At 41.2% G+C, this 19434-nt stretch overlaps 1 protein-coding gene across 5 annotated transcripts in view; it reads right to left on the bottom strand.

Annotated features, from left to right (window-relative positions):
- Positions 1-8114: 8114 nt before the first annotated feature.
- The window catches only part of CRSH (Ca2+-activated RelA/spot-like protein), a 55089-nt gene continuing 43769 nt past the window's right edge, over positions 8115-19434 (bottom strand). For all 5 annotated transcript variants that reach the window (XM_087377628.1, XM_087377650.1, XM_087377655.1 and 2 more), the window contains 7 exons: positions 15776-15954; positions 15426-15683; positions 15168-15269; positions 14927-15037; positions 9228-9329; positions 8915-9016; positions 8115-8768 (listed from right to left, as the gene is read on the bottom strand). In XM_087377628.1, the coding sequence (XP_087233754.1) occupies positions 8463-8768; positions 8915-9016; positions 9228-9329; positions 14927-15037; positions 15168-15269; positions 15426-15683; positions 15776-15954 (1160 nt within the window). In that variant the 3' untranslated portion in view covers positions 8115-8462. The remainder of the gene's footprint in view (positions 8769-8914; positions 9017-9227; positions 9330-14926; positions 15038-15167; positions 15270-15425; positions 15684-15775; positions 15955-19434) is intronic.

The following is a 19434-nucleotide window of genomic DNA, read 5'->3' as shown; positions in this document are numbered from 1 at the left end:
GTGTACAGTCTATGTGTACAGGGGGATACCCATTGTCCGCTAATATATAAATAGTCCTACCATTGATGTTGCATCTCAACCTAGTTGGCTCAATGTTTCTAGCACCCATAATTGGGATACGGAATACATTTTGATTGTGCATTCCAAGAATCCTCCCGTCGATCAATGAAAAGTGTTACCTCAGCTTGGTCCCATGTATGGAATCATGTGCATCTTGGAACTCAGCTCTGGGAGCGTGGCATGAAGTGTTAGCAACCATCTAAACAAATATCCCTTTTTGTCCTATAGGTGTTGTGCAAAAATACCATGTGAAGTCATGCCAATTAGGTTCTAAAATAAGTGGGGTTGGACCCACACTTTAAGGATTGCCTTGCATGCAAGGTATTATTTGTCTCCTCATGAGTCAGGTTTAGGATCTCAAGAGCGTCCACAATTCCTCGCCCTCATCTAACAATTACACACTCATGCTATGTTTGGATGTTCTTATGTTCCTAATTTTGCATACATCCTTATGTACAAGAGTTTATGTCTTACTACGTTTGAAGCATATATATGCCCTCTTCTTTTTGTCCATGATTCCCTTCAATTCTCTGATTTTTTGGCACAATATTACTTGCCGTTTTGGAAGTTTTAGATCCAATAGAGTAGCATTTCATTGCTCAATACTATCAAATACCATAGAAAAGCTACTACTACAAACTTCATGTTATGCCATTTGAGCATTTAAGGCTTCTTCTCAACCTCTATTTTCATATGTGCTTCCCTCTACTTGGGTGAAAAACCTTGGTAAACTTTACAACTTGCCCAATGGTTTGCCTCAATATGGTGCCAAGGGAGAATACTATCTCTAAATAAAGGATAATAGTTTTCCTCTCTTAGTTTAAAGTCCTTTGGCATAGTTGCACATGCTCGTATGATTAGGAGACTTTAGGAGATGCAGATCCCAAGAGTTATGATCCTAAGAACTCTTGACTGGCAGTTTCAAGATGATGTTTCAAGAGTTGAATTTGTTAGCTATATGTATGGAATTTTGTCCAATTTTGGATCAGATCTGGATATAGAATAGTGGTTTCTTGATAATCTATCTTGTCTTTTCTATTTAGAGATACGTAGCCTGATTTTGAATTTGTCTATTGTGAACCATATCTCTGCCTTTATGAGACTCTAAATACTATATGAACCTCTTCTGAATTGTTTACATTTAAGGGAGGTGGTTTCGCCTTAACACTAGTGATCCTACAAGATTGTTTGTTCTTTACAACACTCCATTCACAAATTTTGCGACACTTCAGTTTATTGTATACTACAAGAGCAATTTCAACTGCAAGTGTGCATTGTTTCAGCATAATGCATGAAGGCAATCTAGCTTAGTGTGCATAAGGCTACTGGGGATAAGATCAAAGGCGCAACAACTATATAATTTTTTCATGTTAGATTTGAGAAGCAAAACTTTTTTATTGAAAGTTTGTATGCCCTTAAAAAAATAGATGTTTAAAACATTAGCCAAGATTGAAACTTTTATACAAAAACATATAAGGATTTACATGTTTTTCTTCTAAATTTAAAAGAAAATATATAAAAGTGTACTATATTCTATCAATCTTGTGAAACTAAAAAATCTAGATTCATAAACTTTTGCCAGAATTTTATATTGATATATAAGAATACCTTCAATAAAAACATCCATGGCGACAACATCAAGAATTGCAAGATTCAAACTCAGACAATAGTACTATAAGTGCCCCACGTAATGAAATTATGCAACTCAGATTCAAGTATTACCCTAGAACAGATAGTGTTTTGGTGCATTGGAACTCTTGCATTGCCCAATATGATTAATTAATCAGACCCAAAGGTGACTCCAATTTGACCCTTTTTCATCCGTTGGCCAGAAAAGAAGGCCAAGGTTGTGCAATAATTTTTTTTTACTATGGCAAACCTAACACCTATGATGCAGAATCTTCAAGTCAAAGCATCAAAGTTCACTAGAGAGCTCAAAGATGACACATTCACGTGGGTCAATTTGAAATCTAGCACCTCTGAAGTAGAATCCTCATATCAAAGCATCAAACTTCAGTAGAAAGCCTAGGAGAACACAATCACATGGGTCAATTTTTAACCCGATGGCAAGCTAGTGGATACGATTTTTTGTACAATGATAGTGTCAAAAAGCAAGTTGAAAGATGTTTTGGCGCATCCTCAAAGAGATTAAAGAAGAACAAAAGGAAGTATAAGATTCAATGATGAGTCAAATTTAGGTAAATCCAACCAAGAGGACTCTGATGAACACAGTATAGATGCAAAATCTGAACATGAAGATGACGATTCAAATGCTAACAAAGAAAGAAAGAAAAAGAAGAAAAACCACAAATTTAAAAAGGGTTTCAAAAAGAAAAAGAAGAAGAAAAGCACAAAGAAAGAATAGGACAAAAGATAGATTTGGCCAAAACCATCATCAATTCATTGAAGAATCTTGAGATTGTAGAGGTAATTCCAATTAGGCAATATTTTCTATCAAATATGCAATAGGAATGGAAAAAATATAATAGAACAATGCTAGTGCAATCCAAATTGCCGTGAGAGAGCACCTCCACACATTGCAAATACAAATCATCATCATCATCATCATCAACAACAACAACAACGAGTGGCAATCAATCAAGTGGCAAATCAGGATTAGAATCATTGATACAATGCACCTCTACAAAATTAGAACAACAATTGTGGCAGCAAAAACATTGTGAGTATTATGGAGCCAATGGACACAGAGAGGGTCCGAACTATGAATTGTGGTATACAACAAACCACCACAAAATCAGCAACAACAACGCTAGTGTCGATAAATGCTATTTTATTTCAAGAAATTGATGACACATGATCATATCAAGTACAAGATGTGCATACACAAGCTGTTAGCATCCCCAATGATAAGAGTATTCAATTAGAATCTTCTAATCTGCATTTTGAATGTGACTCTTCTATGTGCATACAAGTGGAAGATATTCCAAAATCAAGCAACATTGCTAAGATCATGGTAATTACAAGATCTAACAAACATACACAACACAATAGAAAGAAGACAAGAAGCATCCAATTGATTGCAAGATCAGAACTAGATTTGGATCGAAGTTCAAGAAAAAATTCAAAAAATTCACAGAGATAAAGAGGCAAGTAATTTTGACCATCCTAAGTCAATGCTGGATGCAATAGAAGGTCATGAAATGTATAGCTTTCTTGACAAATTCAGTGGGTATAATCAGACTCTCTGATAGCTCTTGAAGATGAGAAAATATGCATCCATCATGGAATTGGGTCACTTTGCTAGCAATGTAATGACAGTTGATCACAAGAATGCACCACCCACATTCTAGAATTTGGTGAAAGGTATCTTGGCTCTTGCACATGCCCTGTGAAGGGCCCAAAAAAATGGGGAAAGGTGGCTCCTAGGAGGCCTTGATATTGCACCCTCCCTGGAGGCTCCTTCCCACATTTTATTCAGCCTTCATGGGGCATGTGAAGGAGCCAAAACGTCCCAAACCATTACCCTTTGAGAGTTGCAAAAAATGGGTGGAGTAACCTCCCAGCAAGCCATGATATTGTGACCTCCTAGGAGGCTACACCACCTTTGTTTTGCAACGTTCAAGGGAAAGAGGAAATGGGGTGGACATATTTTTTGCAAGTAAAAAAAGATGGAATGATTACGGGGCTTGGTGAAAGGGCCACCCAATGACCCCAATGGTTGGGTCGATAAGTTAAATCCATAGTTCAACACTAATTTTTTTAACACTCCCCCTTCAAAAATAGAAGATAGTAGAAGTTAGTAAAGTCAAGCTAGCTAGTAGTCATTGTTAAGTTAGTAGAGTCTAGCTAGTTTAGTAGTACTTAGTAGTAGCTAGTAGTAGAGGTAGTTAGTAGAGATGATTTCCCATTAGTAGTAGTTAGAAGTCATTGTTTATTAGTTAGTAGTAAGTGTAAAGTAGTTAGTATCTAGTGTCAACTAGTTAGTTTTAAGTCTTAACTAGTAGTAAGTCGACTAGTTAGTTTCAAGACTAGCTAGGAGTTAGAACTAACCAAGTAGGCCATGCACGATTGCCCCTTCACAGGGCACATGCAAGAGCCAGGATGTCCCAAACCATTTCCTTTTGAAAGGCAAAAAAAAAGGTTGGAGTAGCCTCCCAAGATGCTGAGACACCCTTTTTTTTGCCTCCTTTATGGAAGTCATTTTAACTTGCATTTCCCCTTATGTTTATCTATGGTTTAGAAAAGGATATGGTCAAGGGAGAAAGGGGAAATGATCTAGAATGTTTTGTTTATAGGTCTAAGAAATTGGATGTTCAAAGGCATGGTGAGAGGTCATCTTGGCTCTTGCACATGCAAGAACTAGATAGGTCAAAGGGAATGTACGATGGTACCATTTAAGTAGAGGGTATTTGGTCAATGTCATTGTTATTTTTATTTTTTTGTTGATTATTGGAGTATAGTCTCATAAATGATGTCTCTTTATATGGGGGTACATTCTCTTTGCTTTGTCACTGTGTTGTAGGTTGAATTTAACTTTAACATAAATGTTTAAACAGAACTTGATATGATTAAGGCTACAATTTCCATGCAAGAGAGAGCTACTTCAGAAAAGAAGGAGATCGATGCTATAGAAAGGAGAATATAAAATTAGATGGGCAAGGTAAAGTACACCCTTGGTTTGTTAGTTAAATGGAATGGATAGTGTAAGAGTATGAGTTTTCTTCGTCCTAAGTTAATGTCATATAGGTCCTTACTTGCCTTCAACCCCACAGTTGGGAGACTTATGGAAAGCAAAGATATTTTCCTTGAATTTTGGGGATGTAGAATATTTCTAATTTCATTAATTGTTTTCATAAGTTGCTAAAAAGATAGTGAAAGTTGTCACTCCCTTTATTTACTATTCACCACCCTCGACGAATTGTACTTTGGGTCAGCTCCATAGGAGGCTACATCGTGATGGGTCAAGACTTTGCATGCGGCAAAAAAAATGATATGTTGCAAAGAGACATGATTTGGTTTGCTCATATGTCACCCTACCAAGAAGTATAAGAAAAAGGGGGGAGATGTTAAATCGGTCGTAGATTTTATTTTCTTGGACTTTCCCATTAGAGAGGAGTTGGGTCTTGGTTCTACATTGCCTCCTTGGAACTTGATTTATGAGAATCATATCAAGTACAGTTTCGCCATAGCTGCTTCAAGTTTGGGAGATAATGGGTGGCTTGTAATGCTATGTCCCATTGTAGGTAATGTAAGATATTCAAATGTTATTTGATAAGTGTGATTTTTCCTTGCACGTAATGTAAGATATTAATATGTTACTTGATAACTGTGATTTTTCCTTGATTCATAGGATAGTTTAAACTACTACGATAAATTGCCAAGCCCTTGCTTGACATGGATGGATGGATATGTTAGATTTCAAGGCCTTGAGGTGGTGCAAAGTGGTGGTTAGTAAAAACATTTTCTATTGGAATAGGTATCAACATTACATGAAGTATCTCTTCTTGTGTAGCTTTGTTCTTCTATTTTATTTTTTTCATGTTGCAATGGAGCCATCCTCTCTTTGACATGCATCGAGTGACGACATGTGGACCCACTACATTCTAGAGGCTCAACAGACTCATGCAGCTTCATGTACTAGTGCATCAACTCACAGTGCTAGGGTTGGTCTAGAGTGTTCATGTGGATTCGTTTTTATGCTTTTAACTTTGTTGTGTGTGGCGAGAGGACTAGTCCTAGAGATGGGTTGCGGCACAGGCCTCTCATGTGGTCATGTCAACCTACTGGTCGATCTTGTTATTTGATTTGATGTGGATACACACATAGTGGATATGCATGCGTTACCACTAGTGCAAGCATCATTTGGCAAGAGATTTCGTCAGGATGATAGTGAGGTTGGTGCGGATGATTATTGAGTGAATCCCACTACTAATCCCTTTGATGATGACTAGTAAGACACTTGCTACAATTTACTTTCATTCTGTAGTACTATGCAAATTGCATAGTAACAGTTTTTATTTATGTCTGGTGAAAAATGGATATTGATATGGCATAATGGCACTTTTTATAGATAAACCCGTATGTTTGACTTTCCTTGTAATTGCGCTATAAGAGAATGCTTGACTTAACATCATTGTTTCCTTGATCGTTGTATTCATCGCTTTCAAATTTGAACGTTATTCTTCTTTGAATTTTGTAGCTTGTAGTGTTTTGCCTTCATATGCTGAAGGAATCGCTACAATGATGGTGAAAGACAAGCAATGTGATCAACATAGAAAAGAACATTCCTTCATAAATAGTCTATTTCTAGATGACAAGTGTGAAGATAGTGATTGAGGTGTTTATGGTTTTTGTATCTTTTGGGAATATCGCGTACATGGAATATTGAGCTGAAATATTGTTACCCAATCCCATAATTATTTAATTTTGCTCATTTTGAGGATTAATTATTATGTTGAAGTCAACACTTTGGGCAACCACATATAGATATTTTTTCCTCCTTGCCCTATATGCCCCCTCACTTCTTGCACTCACCTCCATTGCTTTCACTGTGTTTATGAGTGCATCTTCTCTCAGTTTTGCCTCTACATTCAAGCGGCAATTAGTAACAAAGGGAGTGAGTTAGTCTTCTCCCTACTACATTGGTGTCAAAGCTTCAATTTTTTTCTCCTGAGATAGTGAGGTCCAGTTAAGGACAACCACTGGTTTATGGTATTGACAAGATTTGGCAAATAGACAATGAGTAGTAGTGGCACATTCAAACCCAATGCTACGGAGGACACAATTTCCACAGCCTTTACACCCCCAGAACCCCAATCGCAAAGGCCCCAGTGATAGCTTCTGCCATAGTAGCCATGATGCAGTTGCAGACAACAATCAAAAAACCTCTTCGCACGCATGCTATAGGTCCAACAGATGCAGAGGGGGCTCAGGTGGCCAAGCAAGAGCTGATCGAAAGGCTCAAGAAGCCAAGGAGCTTAGAGAGCGCATGGCTCGAGAGGCAAAGGTCCTCCCTCTCCACCACTTCCACTCTCCCCTCCCCTCTCTATATAGGCGCTTGTAGCCCGGAAGCCTTTAGTACGAAAGTTTTGGAACACCATTACTCTAATTTTATTTCGCCTTACGTTAATTCAATTTGATGAATCCTAACATGAACTAACTAATTAATAAGGGCATTCTAACGACTGGGGGGGCCTAATTGGACTTGTTTAAAGTCCAATTTCAAGACTGGACCAAAGAAAAGTTCAAAAATAATGAAGACTATGCTCCTACAATTTTCTAATCTATTTTTTAAAACAAAAATGGCTTGAAATAATCAAATATTTGACACAATTTACCAAATACTAGCTACAAACACTACACTTGCCATTAATCACCAAATACTTGCTATGAATAATTCTATCATTAAGCCATCTTTCAAGAGAAAATGATTAAATATCCAAATACTTGCTCGAATACATTTTTTCTTTGACCCTAAATTGTAGTGTAATGTTTTTCCTGACATACATCAATAGATTACTTTCTCTTCAAGAGGTGGTGTACATATTATTGCCAAGCTTGGATAAAGCAAAAAGAGAGAATTTTCTAAATTGTTTCAATAGGCTCAAATACATTAGAGTATGTTGATATGGCAAGCGCGAAAACATAGAGAGCCTATTGCAACGAAAATAGAACATGCATGTAGATTCAAAGGCAAGACATCATCACGCCTATCGAGCCCACGAGTCTCATAAGCTTAAGATAGCATACCTTCTCTGAGAACAAGCAAGTTAAGCAGTATTAAAACACAACTATCGAGGTAGCTGTTATATACTCATTTTAAAAACAAAATTATTTATTTTATGTAAAATAAAGAAGTACAACCTTAGACAAACAATCTTATTGTCCATCTAGACCTTGGCCATGTAATTGGTTCTAATAACAAGGGACAGCTAAATCAAATACAATTTTTAAACTAACTTCATAAAATTATTTGGACTTGAGACTCCCATAGTAGTCGCTTCCACAAACTGTACAGTAACACATCACACAATAAAGAACCTGTAATAAACCATAAATTTGTCAACTGACCGATATGAATACATAGTTTTGGGGAAACAACAAAGCTGAAATGCATCAATGTAAATATAGACGCAGGTACAACTGATTGGAACCTGCTGAATGAGTATCACAATTTCATGAGTCAGAAATACAGACTCCAGCTGGTTTAGCAAGGAGATGTAAATATCCATGGAGATTTTGTAACCATGCGGAGCGACGAGGACCATCTCTATAATACAAACAACTAGATACAAGGTTCAGAAATGATATCTCCACAATCCTCCAGCCGATATGCATGGTACAAAGCCAGATCAATGACATTTTACTTACATGCCAGTTAAGGCTTTAATAATAAATTACAAATTCGATGATTTCAGGTAGAGTGCACTCCTTGAACAAACTTACGCCCCAAGAACAGTAGCTGTTTTCAGTTGTTGCTGCCACCCTTCCCCTTCCCACCTTAAATGAGCTGGACTCTTTCTAGCCTTTACTGGCATATTTACATCCACTACCTTCTCTTCTCCCTCCCTGGGTTTAATCTTTCTGTCTGCTGCAACCCTATTATCTTTTTCTGACTGTGAGGCCTTACGAGATACAAACATCCGATGCCTCGCCCTGCTCTTCCTTTTGTCTGCCATTCCAGCTGATTTATAGAAGTCCTTAGCTCCATCTATGTTTCCCAAGCGCTCTTCCACAAATGCAGCTTCCTAGTCCAAGACAAACAGGAAAGTGCTTTCAGCTCAGAATCCATCCCATAAGTAGCTAAGTATATATATGGATCCCAAACTCGGCCTTGTAAATATGATGCAATTCACAGAATTCACTTGGAAATGGGGGGAAGGGCAGAAAATACCATCAGAACTGCAGCATTTTCAGGTTCAACTCTCAGAGCCTTTTGTACAAGCTTTTGTGCAACGTCCAAATTCCCACAAGTCCTTTCCAATTTCGCAAGGGCCTAATAAAAGACAATATGAAGAAAAGAATCAGCCTTTGCATCTTTAAGCCAAAGCGCCTCATACTACAGCTCTGAAAGTCTCCTCTTCATAGTCACAATTTTTAACCACAACCTTAGCACATGAAATATGACATTAGTAGTTTCATAAACCGGAACTTGTTCTGGTTTCAGAAGTTTGACCAAAAATGTCGATTCACAATAGCTATGTCACCTGGAGGCTTGCAACACATGAGGAGTTCACCCTGAGACCATTCTCAAAAAGTTCCCGAGCTTTGTCATGATTCCCTAAAGCTTGTTCCATCACTGCCCAAGCCTGTTCATCGCATTGTGAGCAATTTTATGCTTCCCGCATATCCATGTAATTTCCTACATTCTCTCTCTCTCTCTCTCTCTCTCTCTCTCTCCCCCCCCCCCCGGCCGCCAAGCATCAAAAGTCAAAGATTCCAGAATCCACAATATAAATGATACAATGAAGAATGCAAATCGTTCAAAGGGTTCATGATACATTCCCTCACATTTCGCCCGAAGTCAGTTCGGGATGCCATGGAAGCTTATCAGGCCATCTGCAAGAGGAAGAAGCCAATTTTACTAGACCAGTGGGATGGATTATCTTCACAGCTTATAGCTGCACCTCAGTTGATTTTTGGCCTCACATGGCAAGATTGTGTCGTGGACATACAAACCCAGGCCCCAGGGAGTCAGCCAAGTCGTACGGACTCACGGCACTGTCGTGCAACTGTACGGACAGGTCATACAGACTGTATGGACGAAAAAAAGGGCCCAAAAAATTATTTTTTTTCGCCTGAAGTGGTGTGGGACCGATTTGTTTGTATGCGGGCAGCTCCGAAATTTCAAAAAACGTCGAAATCGAACCTCAAAAGGTCAAAAAACAGCCGCTGGACTATTGGAGCTACCTCAAACAAAAGCTAGAGAGCTGAATGTGAGAACCAGGAACGTGTACTGGAGCACCAAACTTGCGGGTGTCTCAAAGCAAGCGCAGGAATGGGCTCTAGAGACGGAAGCGCTCTGATACCAAATGTAGGAACAAAGTGGAGACATGTTGTGAACACAAGTGAGCAAGAGTGCACACAGAAGAAAGCTCCAATAGAAATGTTCAAATGAAACAATACAAGTACTTGGTATATATAGTACCCAAGTACTACTGGTCAACCATAGGGTTGACTTTACGCCTACAACACCATATCTTTGTAATCTCTTATAGGAACATCATTCAGAGAGAGCATGGATCAACTATGTGACGTCGAATCGATAAAGCCCAAGAGGAGTCATCTCTCTCATAGAAGACCAAAAGTTCTTATGCAGGTTAGCTGAAATCTCAAATCCCTCCCAATGGGGTGCTCTGGAGGGCCTCCAACCTCCACAACTAAGCTTAAATCTCCTAGCACCATGTGGCCAGAATGTGCACTGCAAAAGGGAGGTGAGACCTGAGGGCTAGAACAGCCCTACCTACAATTAGGCAGGGCATGGGCCATTTATATTGGCTAGTGCAGATTGGCACAACCCTGTGGGTTGGATTTGCAAAAGCCTGATTGTCCCAGAATTAGGTTTGCGAGTGGCCTAGCTTATAGAGTCAGGTCCCTACTATAGGCCATTGAGGACTCCAGTCACAACCAAAACAAGAGGAGTGAGAGGATTCAGCCATAAAAGGTAGCCTTGTGCTCCTATTTGCCATCCATCAGAGCATCGACTACTTGAAGACTAAAGAGTTTGAGCCAGACTTTAGAAGTTGTATGTGACCTTCTAGATTATCCCTTTAGAAGCCCCTTTTTTTATCAAAGCAAAGATTACAGTAGCCATCATGAAATTCAAGACTGATCCGGAACGGGATCGCATACACTTGTGGGCAGGATGTCCTATGTGTGGCAAAAAGGTGCTCAGTCCGGTCTTTGCAGAGTTCTTCGTTAAGCAGTAAAGATAGAGTGCCAACAAGACTAGAAGACCAACATCATTCAGCCTCTACATAAATCTGGCTGTTCTATGATCAAATCATCGCCATAGATCATCCTTTGTCCAAGATGTATGGAACAGCCTTGGACATCTACATTCGTCTATTTGCAGGCACAACCTGAGGATGTGTGGCCATAGAGATCGCTCTCCTCCAGATCATATTTGCACTCCATGAACTATCATGAAGGGGATAAAATTCCATGTCCAGAAACAGTTTGATGCATTTCCACAAGCAGTATTATTAAAGGGCATGGGAATGAGAATATCACAAATGTTGACCCCCCAAATCGGAAGCAGTAATAGACTGCCAAGGGAATAGGAGCTCTAGGCGTACGTTTGTTACTCGGAAGCACACTGTGTTAGCATTATATAGAACTTTCAGCAAGAAGGAATTAGTGAAACATGCACAGACTCGGTTTGCTTACATGTTTATTGTGTTAGCAAACTTGTTGGATGAGAGAGTCTACAATGGATTGCGTCGTATGGTTGTGAGTGATGAGTACTACAGGAAGAAAGTATCCCACACTGTGAAAGCACAACAGGTGTCTTCCATTGTATTGGGTGCCTATTTGGAGAGAGAGAAATCCAGATGGTGATAAGGAGGTGCATGATGGGTGGATGGATGTCATTGAGCGGTACACGAAGTATGATGTCGAGAGGCAGGGCATCTTATTTGATGAGTTTGATGTTTACAAGTCCATGTCAGGCACATTTGCTCAGGCAATTGCGAAGGATGATAAGAGGATGCACCAAGGGATGAAGTGGTGGGACATTTGGGGCTCACACTCCAAATTTGCAGCAGTTGGCTATTCGAGTTCTCTCGCAGGAGACATGTGCTTCTCCTTGTGAGAGGAACTGGAGCACATTCTCTCTTATACATACCAAAAGAAGGAATAGGCTTCTTCCAAAGAATACAGAACAATTATATACATCCATACTAAATTGCGACTGATCTCCAAAATCAAGGAAAGGGGATTTGAGAAGATAGAAGTGACCTTGGAAATGATCAACAAGGAGAAGGATGATGACAAGCTGCTTGCTTTGCAAGAGACTACAGAGGGAGAAGAGGAGATTCCAGCCAGACCAACCCCTCTTGTGTCAAGAAGGATGAATGTTGTTGTAGCTTCAAGCAACTCTAGTATTTTGGAGAAACATAGAGGCAAAGAGGGCATGCTCCGACATCTTTTCACAATTTGTATACTCTTTGGAAGAAGAGGACCCATTCTTTCACTTTTCTAGTATCTACTACCTGCTACCTTTGATGATTGATCATGATGTTTTGGTGTCTATCGGACTCTTCATGACTTTAAAATCAATAAAAGTTTGAAGTTTGAAGTTGAAAGTTTTGTAGTTCTCTCAAGTAAATGTGCACATTCTATATTTTTCTGATTTTTTGGGGGTAAAATTAGGGACACGTATGATTCAGCCCCGGGGGCTGAAACATACTCCATACTTCCGTACCCGTATGACATATGCGTATGGTCACGTATGGAAAAAACTATGGCCACATCATATATGTCATCATACACATATAGCACGAATTCAAAAGGTATACATATATACCTTCATAAGACTAGAATAATCCGCCGTTACAAGTTTTCTTTTAATATAGAACTAGCGAAAGAACAAAGGAAAGAAGGGAGTTTGTAAGCAACTTTAAACAAATTTTATGAGTAAATGAGAAATTTTAATTTTAAAAAAAAGTAAGAAAAGCTATGCTTGAGTGCTCACCAATACCCAAGCATAAGTTGCATCTAGGTTTTGAAAGATTTTGGAATCCCTTGAGGTAAACCCACAGGTAACTAAGCTTTGAAATCTCAACCCAAGCAAAAGGAAGAAACAAAACAGAAAATAAGAAAACGAAATACGAGAGAGAGAGAGAGAGAGAGAGAGATTAAGCTAAATATCCACCACCCAAAAAAAGGGGGAGAAAACACTAATGCTAACACAAGGAAACAAAGATAAACCAATGCATACATAAGAAAACAAATGAAACACCAACACAAACACAAGGAAACAATTTATTCTCATTATGTTCAATCAGATAGTTATCTATTTATTTGCGCCATTTTAGCAACAAATGATTCCTTAATCTCATACTTTAAGCTTGTGATGCCAACTTGTTGGCCTTTACTTTATGGATGAACATGTTCATATTAAGGTCTCTTCCCTTCTCATTATCAATGTCTTTGTTAGTGCTTTCCGATTTATGTAGAGTTGCATACACTTCAATATAGGAACATTAATGTTGTGGTACATTTTAATGTAAAAGTAAATCATAAAATAAGGGAGTGGGAACAAACCAAAACTTAACAGGTACCTGAGAGGAGATGACCTCAAAAATAGAGCAAATATAATAACTGAAAAGCCAATGGGAAAACATACCCAAAGCCGAAATTCCAAAGATATAACAACTATAATGCAAGACAGGGTAGCGTTTCTCTTCATTATTTCTCTTGTACTACAGCCTTTTTTGATAAGTAAATAGGATTAAATAAGCTCTCCTGCAAGCTCCCCCCTCGACAAGTCCCCCCCCCAAAAAAAAAGCCCCTCTTGCTGCCTGCTTCTACCCCTTTCCACCTCCCCACGTCGCCCCAGCCCCACCTGCCCTATTCTGCCTCCTCTTCACCGTGCCACCCAAATTTCTTCTTCCCCTGCTGCCGTTGGGTCTAATTCCAACAGCCCGAGGGGCTGTCGTCTCTGTTTTCAGGGCCACCCAGCTCTACTAGGAGCTGCTGGGCTTTTGGCCCCTTTCTACAGCCTGCGCTCTAGAGTCGCATGCCTTCTTGCATCTGCTGGGATTTTAGCCCCTTTCTACAGCCTGCCCTCTTGAGTCGCATGCCTTCAGCAAGGTTTTTTACTTTGCTATTTGCCTGGGCGAAACGTGTTTTTTAAACCTTGTGGTCTACAGCCAGCAGTCCTAAGCCCTCAAGCCTTTTCCTTTTTCTGCTGGCTTTTGGATAGCCAAACAATTTTCTTCTGGGTGGCTGTAGATCACAGCGGCAACCACCCCCCCCCCCCCCCCCACCTTCCCGCGGTTCTCTTTTCTCCTCTTTTGCACCCCTCTGTTTTTCTCCTTTTACATGCCTCCCTTTGCCTCTCCCTTTTGCTAGCAAGTGCATATTTCTCGCTTCATTTTCTTGGGGATTTTAATCCTATTGGTGAAGCTTTGGTCTGGCTTGAGGGGCTCTTATGGCAGCTCTCGACTCCCACAGCCGTTTGGATATCCGTCTTCCCAGAGGATGAGGGCAGCAGGTCAGGATTGCAGTTCAGTCTTTGTAGGACAGAGCATTGGTAGGCCTCACGCCCACGAGGCAGTCCAGTCTTTGTAGGACAAAGCATAAGTACGCCTCACACCCACGGGGAGCCAAGTTTGAGATTGGACCCCTAAACTACTCAAGCCCTCGTGGAGCAAAGTCCTATTATCCTCGGCACGCGTCTTGTCTTACCTGGGTTCCATGTCTTCACAGTTGATGATTAACAGGCTTCTTCTCCATGAAAGCCTTCGAGAGCTCAATGACGGCCTGTGAATAGTTTGCAGGCCCCTTTGATGTCTTTAACACCCTAGACTGAGCCCGGGACTCAGCTCAGCCTGGGGCTAACAGTGGGTTACTGTTTGCGCCCCCCCTACACTATTTGAGACCTAGGCGCCGCGACCTTCTTCCGAGCCCGCCCTGTGTATGTGCGCCCGCCTTGCCCGCTGGCTCTGTTGCTCTGTGTGTGCGTGCCCTGCTGGCTCCATTGGCTCTACTTAAGGGACGTCGTACAAGCCCTCTCAAAGGAATGTAAGTCAAAAAATACACGAAGTTATAGCCTTTTAGATAAATGAAACTGTATGAAATTATATAAAAATAACCCATTATCACAAGATTTCATGAAAATGCATCGTTATCTGTCATGAGCTTATTTATTTATTAAAGTGGAAAAAGTATGAACAGTTACCTGCCAGGCGAATGTATTCTTAGGGTCTACTTCAGTGCATCGCTGGTACAAGTTTTGTGCCTTCGATACAGACTCAGCTGTACCAATAAGTGACTCTTGATATGCCCAAGCCTACAACATTTCCAAATGCAATTATAAAAGGTACATTAAATCACTTCTACAGACTTTATGGATAATGGCTCAGCAATTGGCAGAAGCTACATGTAATTTACAAGCTCTTCCAAACAGAGCATTGGAGGACCTGTAAAGAATGCACACTGGAAGGGTCAGCCTTAAGTGCTCGCTGGAAAAGCTGGCGCATCTTTCCTCGTTTGCCTTGACTTGCCTCGAATATAGCCCATGCCTGATAATGGATATAAGATGTGATTTCAAGATGTAACTTAAGACTCGTTTGAAAAAACACTGGGCTGACTAACATTCATAAGGTTCTTCAAGATTATCCTTTTGATTTTGTTGACGAAAGAATCCCTCGCCCGTTCCCTGGAGAGTTAAGACTTACATGCCAGCATTTCACATCACTTGGAGCTGCCTCAACAGCAAGTTTAAAGTGATGACGAGCAGCTGCATAGTTGTGTGCCCTTGCTTCAAGAAGTGCGTGTGACTGATGAACCACAGCATTTCCAGGCTGTATTTCTGCTGCTCTAATCAGTAAGTCCCGGGCCTTACTCCAGTTACCAAGCTGTTCTTCTAGCCTTGCCCAAGCATGTAATCCATAAACAGCAGCCCCATTAATACTGCCAGGAGAACGACGCTCTTCCTGGATGGTCCAAAAATGAACTTAGAGGGTTAATCTCTTACATGATTGCCAACAGGAAGACATACAATTTCAGCACAGAATTGGCCTTATACCTGACGGGCAGCATGTATTGACTCCATAAATAAAACACGAGCCCTCTTTGAATTGCGGGCTTTTGCCTCTATAGAGCCCCAGGCCTGCAAAGCTCGTACATAATCATAGCCCATGTCCTTTTGATCCTGAAATGCCTTGATCGCCTGTGAATACAAAGCCCCAGCTACAACAAGGTCCCCTGCAATCCATACAGCCACTGCCTTTGACTTAGACGCTCCAAAATTTTCATGCTAGCTAAAGATACCTAATAGTGCAAAACGTGACACTTCAAAATAGAAGAACAAATATAGAAGAACTTTTTTCCTTTACCATCTTAAGGACTGCCTGAAATTGAGAGAGTACATTTTAGTCTCAACTTGAAAAGATAGCAGCTATTCCAAGGCATGAGGCCTCTTTTTTTAATACTAGGCTCGTGACAAGCACTAGGAAGACACCTAGAAATCTGAGCCTGGCATCCTTATTCTGTGGGTAAAGTGGTCTAAAACATATTTTTCAAGGCATAACATATCTAAGCATATAGCATGTCTCTCTTGAGGTACTAGAACAAGCAAACATATTTAACAGCAAAATCCATGATAAACCTTTTCTCAAAGCTATTACAATAGACATGGCCAAAAGATGATCCTTTCACACTCCTAGAAATTACCCTCACAAGTCCTTATCAACTATATAAATAAATGTGTGTGTGTGTGTGTGTGTGTGTGTGTGTGTGTGTGAGAGAGAGAGAGAGAGAGAGAGAGAAAGGAAAGAAAGACAGATATATTAACGTCCTCAGGAGACCTCACGGGTCTATGGGACAAAGCACACACCAAAAAAACATGACTTACAACATCTGGATATATCAGAGTGTCGATGAGTGCACATGGCATCTCAGCTCGAGGTTATAATAGCACACATCTAGATTCTAGATGTGTGTGTGTGTGTGTGTGTGTGTGTGTGTAAGTGTGTGTGTGTGTGATCTGTGAGGTATGTGGGTATGTGTATGTGTATCCATTGGGGTGTGTGTGAAACAGAGAGTGTGTGTGTGTGTGTGTGTGTGTGGTGTGATTTTACAAAAAAAAAAGTGTGCGCGCGGTGTGTTGGAGGGTGAACCTGCGCAGGTCTGGGTCGAGACGAGAGAGCGAGCGTCGAGACGAGAGAGAGAGCGTCGAGAGCGTGTCGAGAGCGTCGCTGCTCAGCCTCCCCAAGCCTCTGCACACGTTTGCGTTACGCTTCCGTTCAGCCCCGTAATCTGTCCGTTAAACTGTACGGACGCCGTACATCTGTACGGACGTCGTACAGCCACGTCCCTGCGCAATTTCGTCTTACCTGCCTGTCCGTCGACCTGCATCTTCGCTGTATCGTCGTACCCCCGTCCTTTTCCGTACATTCAGCCTTATCCTTTTGCGTCAGCCATCTCTTCCATCGTCGCTCTCCGTACAGCCTCTGCGCTCCTTGTTTCCTTTCGTACGACTCAACCCCTTCAGCCTTTCTTCCGTATATCTGTACAACTTGTACATTCCGTACAGCTTGTACTTTCAGCCTGCTCCTTGTCCGTACAGTTCTGCTTTTATTCCTTCACTTCATCTATCCCGCCCTGTTTCTCTTCATGGAGGACCAGTTCAAAAGTTATTCTCGCAAGGAGTCGACCCAGGACTCCAAAAGACAGCAAGTTGATGTCTCTGTTGCAGATTCTGTAGATGCTCACTATGTTTTTTACATGCTCAAAGATGAATTTCATCACAGCCGGAAGGAGTGGGCCAAACCTCCCCCGGCCATCAAATACAAGTTGAAGCTGCCTTCTTTGGTTGCTCCTCTTCGAAAGTTCTCTCAGCAAGCACTTATCATTTTTTTCCCAGGCAAGTTACCTTCAGCAAATGATGTGGCCCAGTGGGTTCAGGCATTGTTGGGAGGCTGCTTTGTTGAAGGAGTATACTTTGCTTCAAGGGGTTTTTATGAAGTGCACTTTTCGGATGCCTCATATCGTCAGCAGATATTGGAGATGTCGCCTTTATTCTATGGCAGACAAATGGTGCATGTCATGCCATGGTCGCCAAATAAGGATTACCACAGCCTCATTCGACATCACTGCCCCGTATGGGTTGAGGTAGTGGATTTTCCGGACTATATGAGGGCTGAGTTACCAAGTTTGGCAACCACCTTGGGGCAAGTTGTATGCCCTCCCCGTCCTTCGGGTAATCGCAATCGCTTTTGTATTCTTTGGGATACAGATCACCCAACCCCTCCTTCCATTGCGGTAGAAGTGGAGGATGTTCCCCTTGGTGAAAAATATTTTGATCTGAAATGGGGAGTTTTTGCAGGTGCTTGCTTCACATGCCATAAGTTTGGCCACTTAGCCTCACAGTGTCCTGCAGTACTGCATCAGCTCCCACCCACAGCTATTGCTCCAGAAAATACTCCCCCCCCAACTTATGCCCCGGGGTCCAAGGCAATGCCTTCCAAACTGGGTGATGTGGCTCCCAAATCTGTCCCTTCCAAAGAAAATATGGTTCAGGTTCTAGCTAAGCAAAAGGATAAGGGGAAGGGCAAAATTTCAGAATCTCATGCCTCTCCCCAGGCTGTCTGGCAGCAACCCAAAAAGGTATTCGCTCTTAAACCACGTCCATTACAGTCTCGCCATTGGGATGCTTCAACTTCTACCCCTGGTCAGACCTCTACCCCCGCTGACAGCCTTGCTTCTCAACTGTGGGTTGATGTGTTAAAAAGAGGCATTCCTGTATGTGACAATGATGAGGATCATAGAGCTAATGATCCAGGAGCACAGGTGGATGTTGATGTCATGGCTGAGGCCTGACAGCTTATACTTTACTCTGCCTTTTGGTTTGACTGTACATATCTTCTATGTCTACTTCAATTACTTGCATCACATACAATGTTCAGGGTCTTTGCAATGTCAATAAGTGGAGACTTTTTTGGCATTATGTACATAGAATGCATCCCGATGTGATCTCTTTACAGGAACACAACCAACACTTCTTGGCTGGCCAGCAAGGCCACTATGCTGGTTATGATATTTTTTATGCTGGCACAATGCACTTTTCGGGGGTTTGCATGCTGGTAAAACATGATATACAGCCCATGGTTGCTTACAATGACCCTCAGGGTCGATAGATGGTGATCAGGTGCACCTGGCAGGCTGATCTCTATGAAATTGCATCTGTTTATGCCTCACAAACTTCTGCGACTAGAGCTCAAATGTGGGCCTCTCTCCAACAATATCCATGGCTGTCCAATGCTTTCTTGTGTGGAGACTTTAACAACTCGCCTGCCACTCAAGACAATACTACTCATCGCTCTCACATGATCCCCACTGAGCTTCGACATTGGGAAGATATGCTCTCATCTATGCATGCAGAAGATCTATGGCTCTCAACAAGAGACACAGATATGGGTTATACATATCATCACAATGCCTTTACTCATTACTGGGCTCGACTTGACAGATGGTACTTGCTCCATGCTCAGCAGTATGCTGATTTTACATGTACATTACGGGTTGATCACTCACTCTTGCTATCTGATCATTTTCCAATATGCTTGACACTATCAATAGCACGTCTGACAGATGATATGCCTTTTTTTGGTCGTCGCCTGCTCTATGTTAATAGTGCCTATTTACTTCATCAACAATTTCAGAACATGGTGAGAGTGGCTCTCC

This window comes from Dipteris shenzhenensis, chromosome 1 (assembly GCF_047967505.1).
Source record: "Dipteris shenzhenensis isolate YYH24624 ecotype China chromosome 1, Dip_SZ_1.0, whole genome shotgun sequence".
NCBI classification, from domain to species: Eukaryota; Viridiplantae; Streptophyta; class Polypodiopsida; order Gleicheniales; family Dipteridaceae; genus Dipteris; species Dipteris shenzhenensis.
This window is presented reverse-complemented; position numbering and strand designations above follow the sequence as displayed.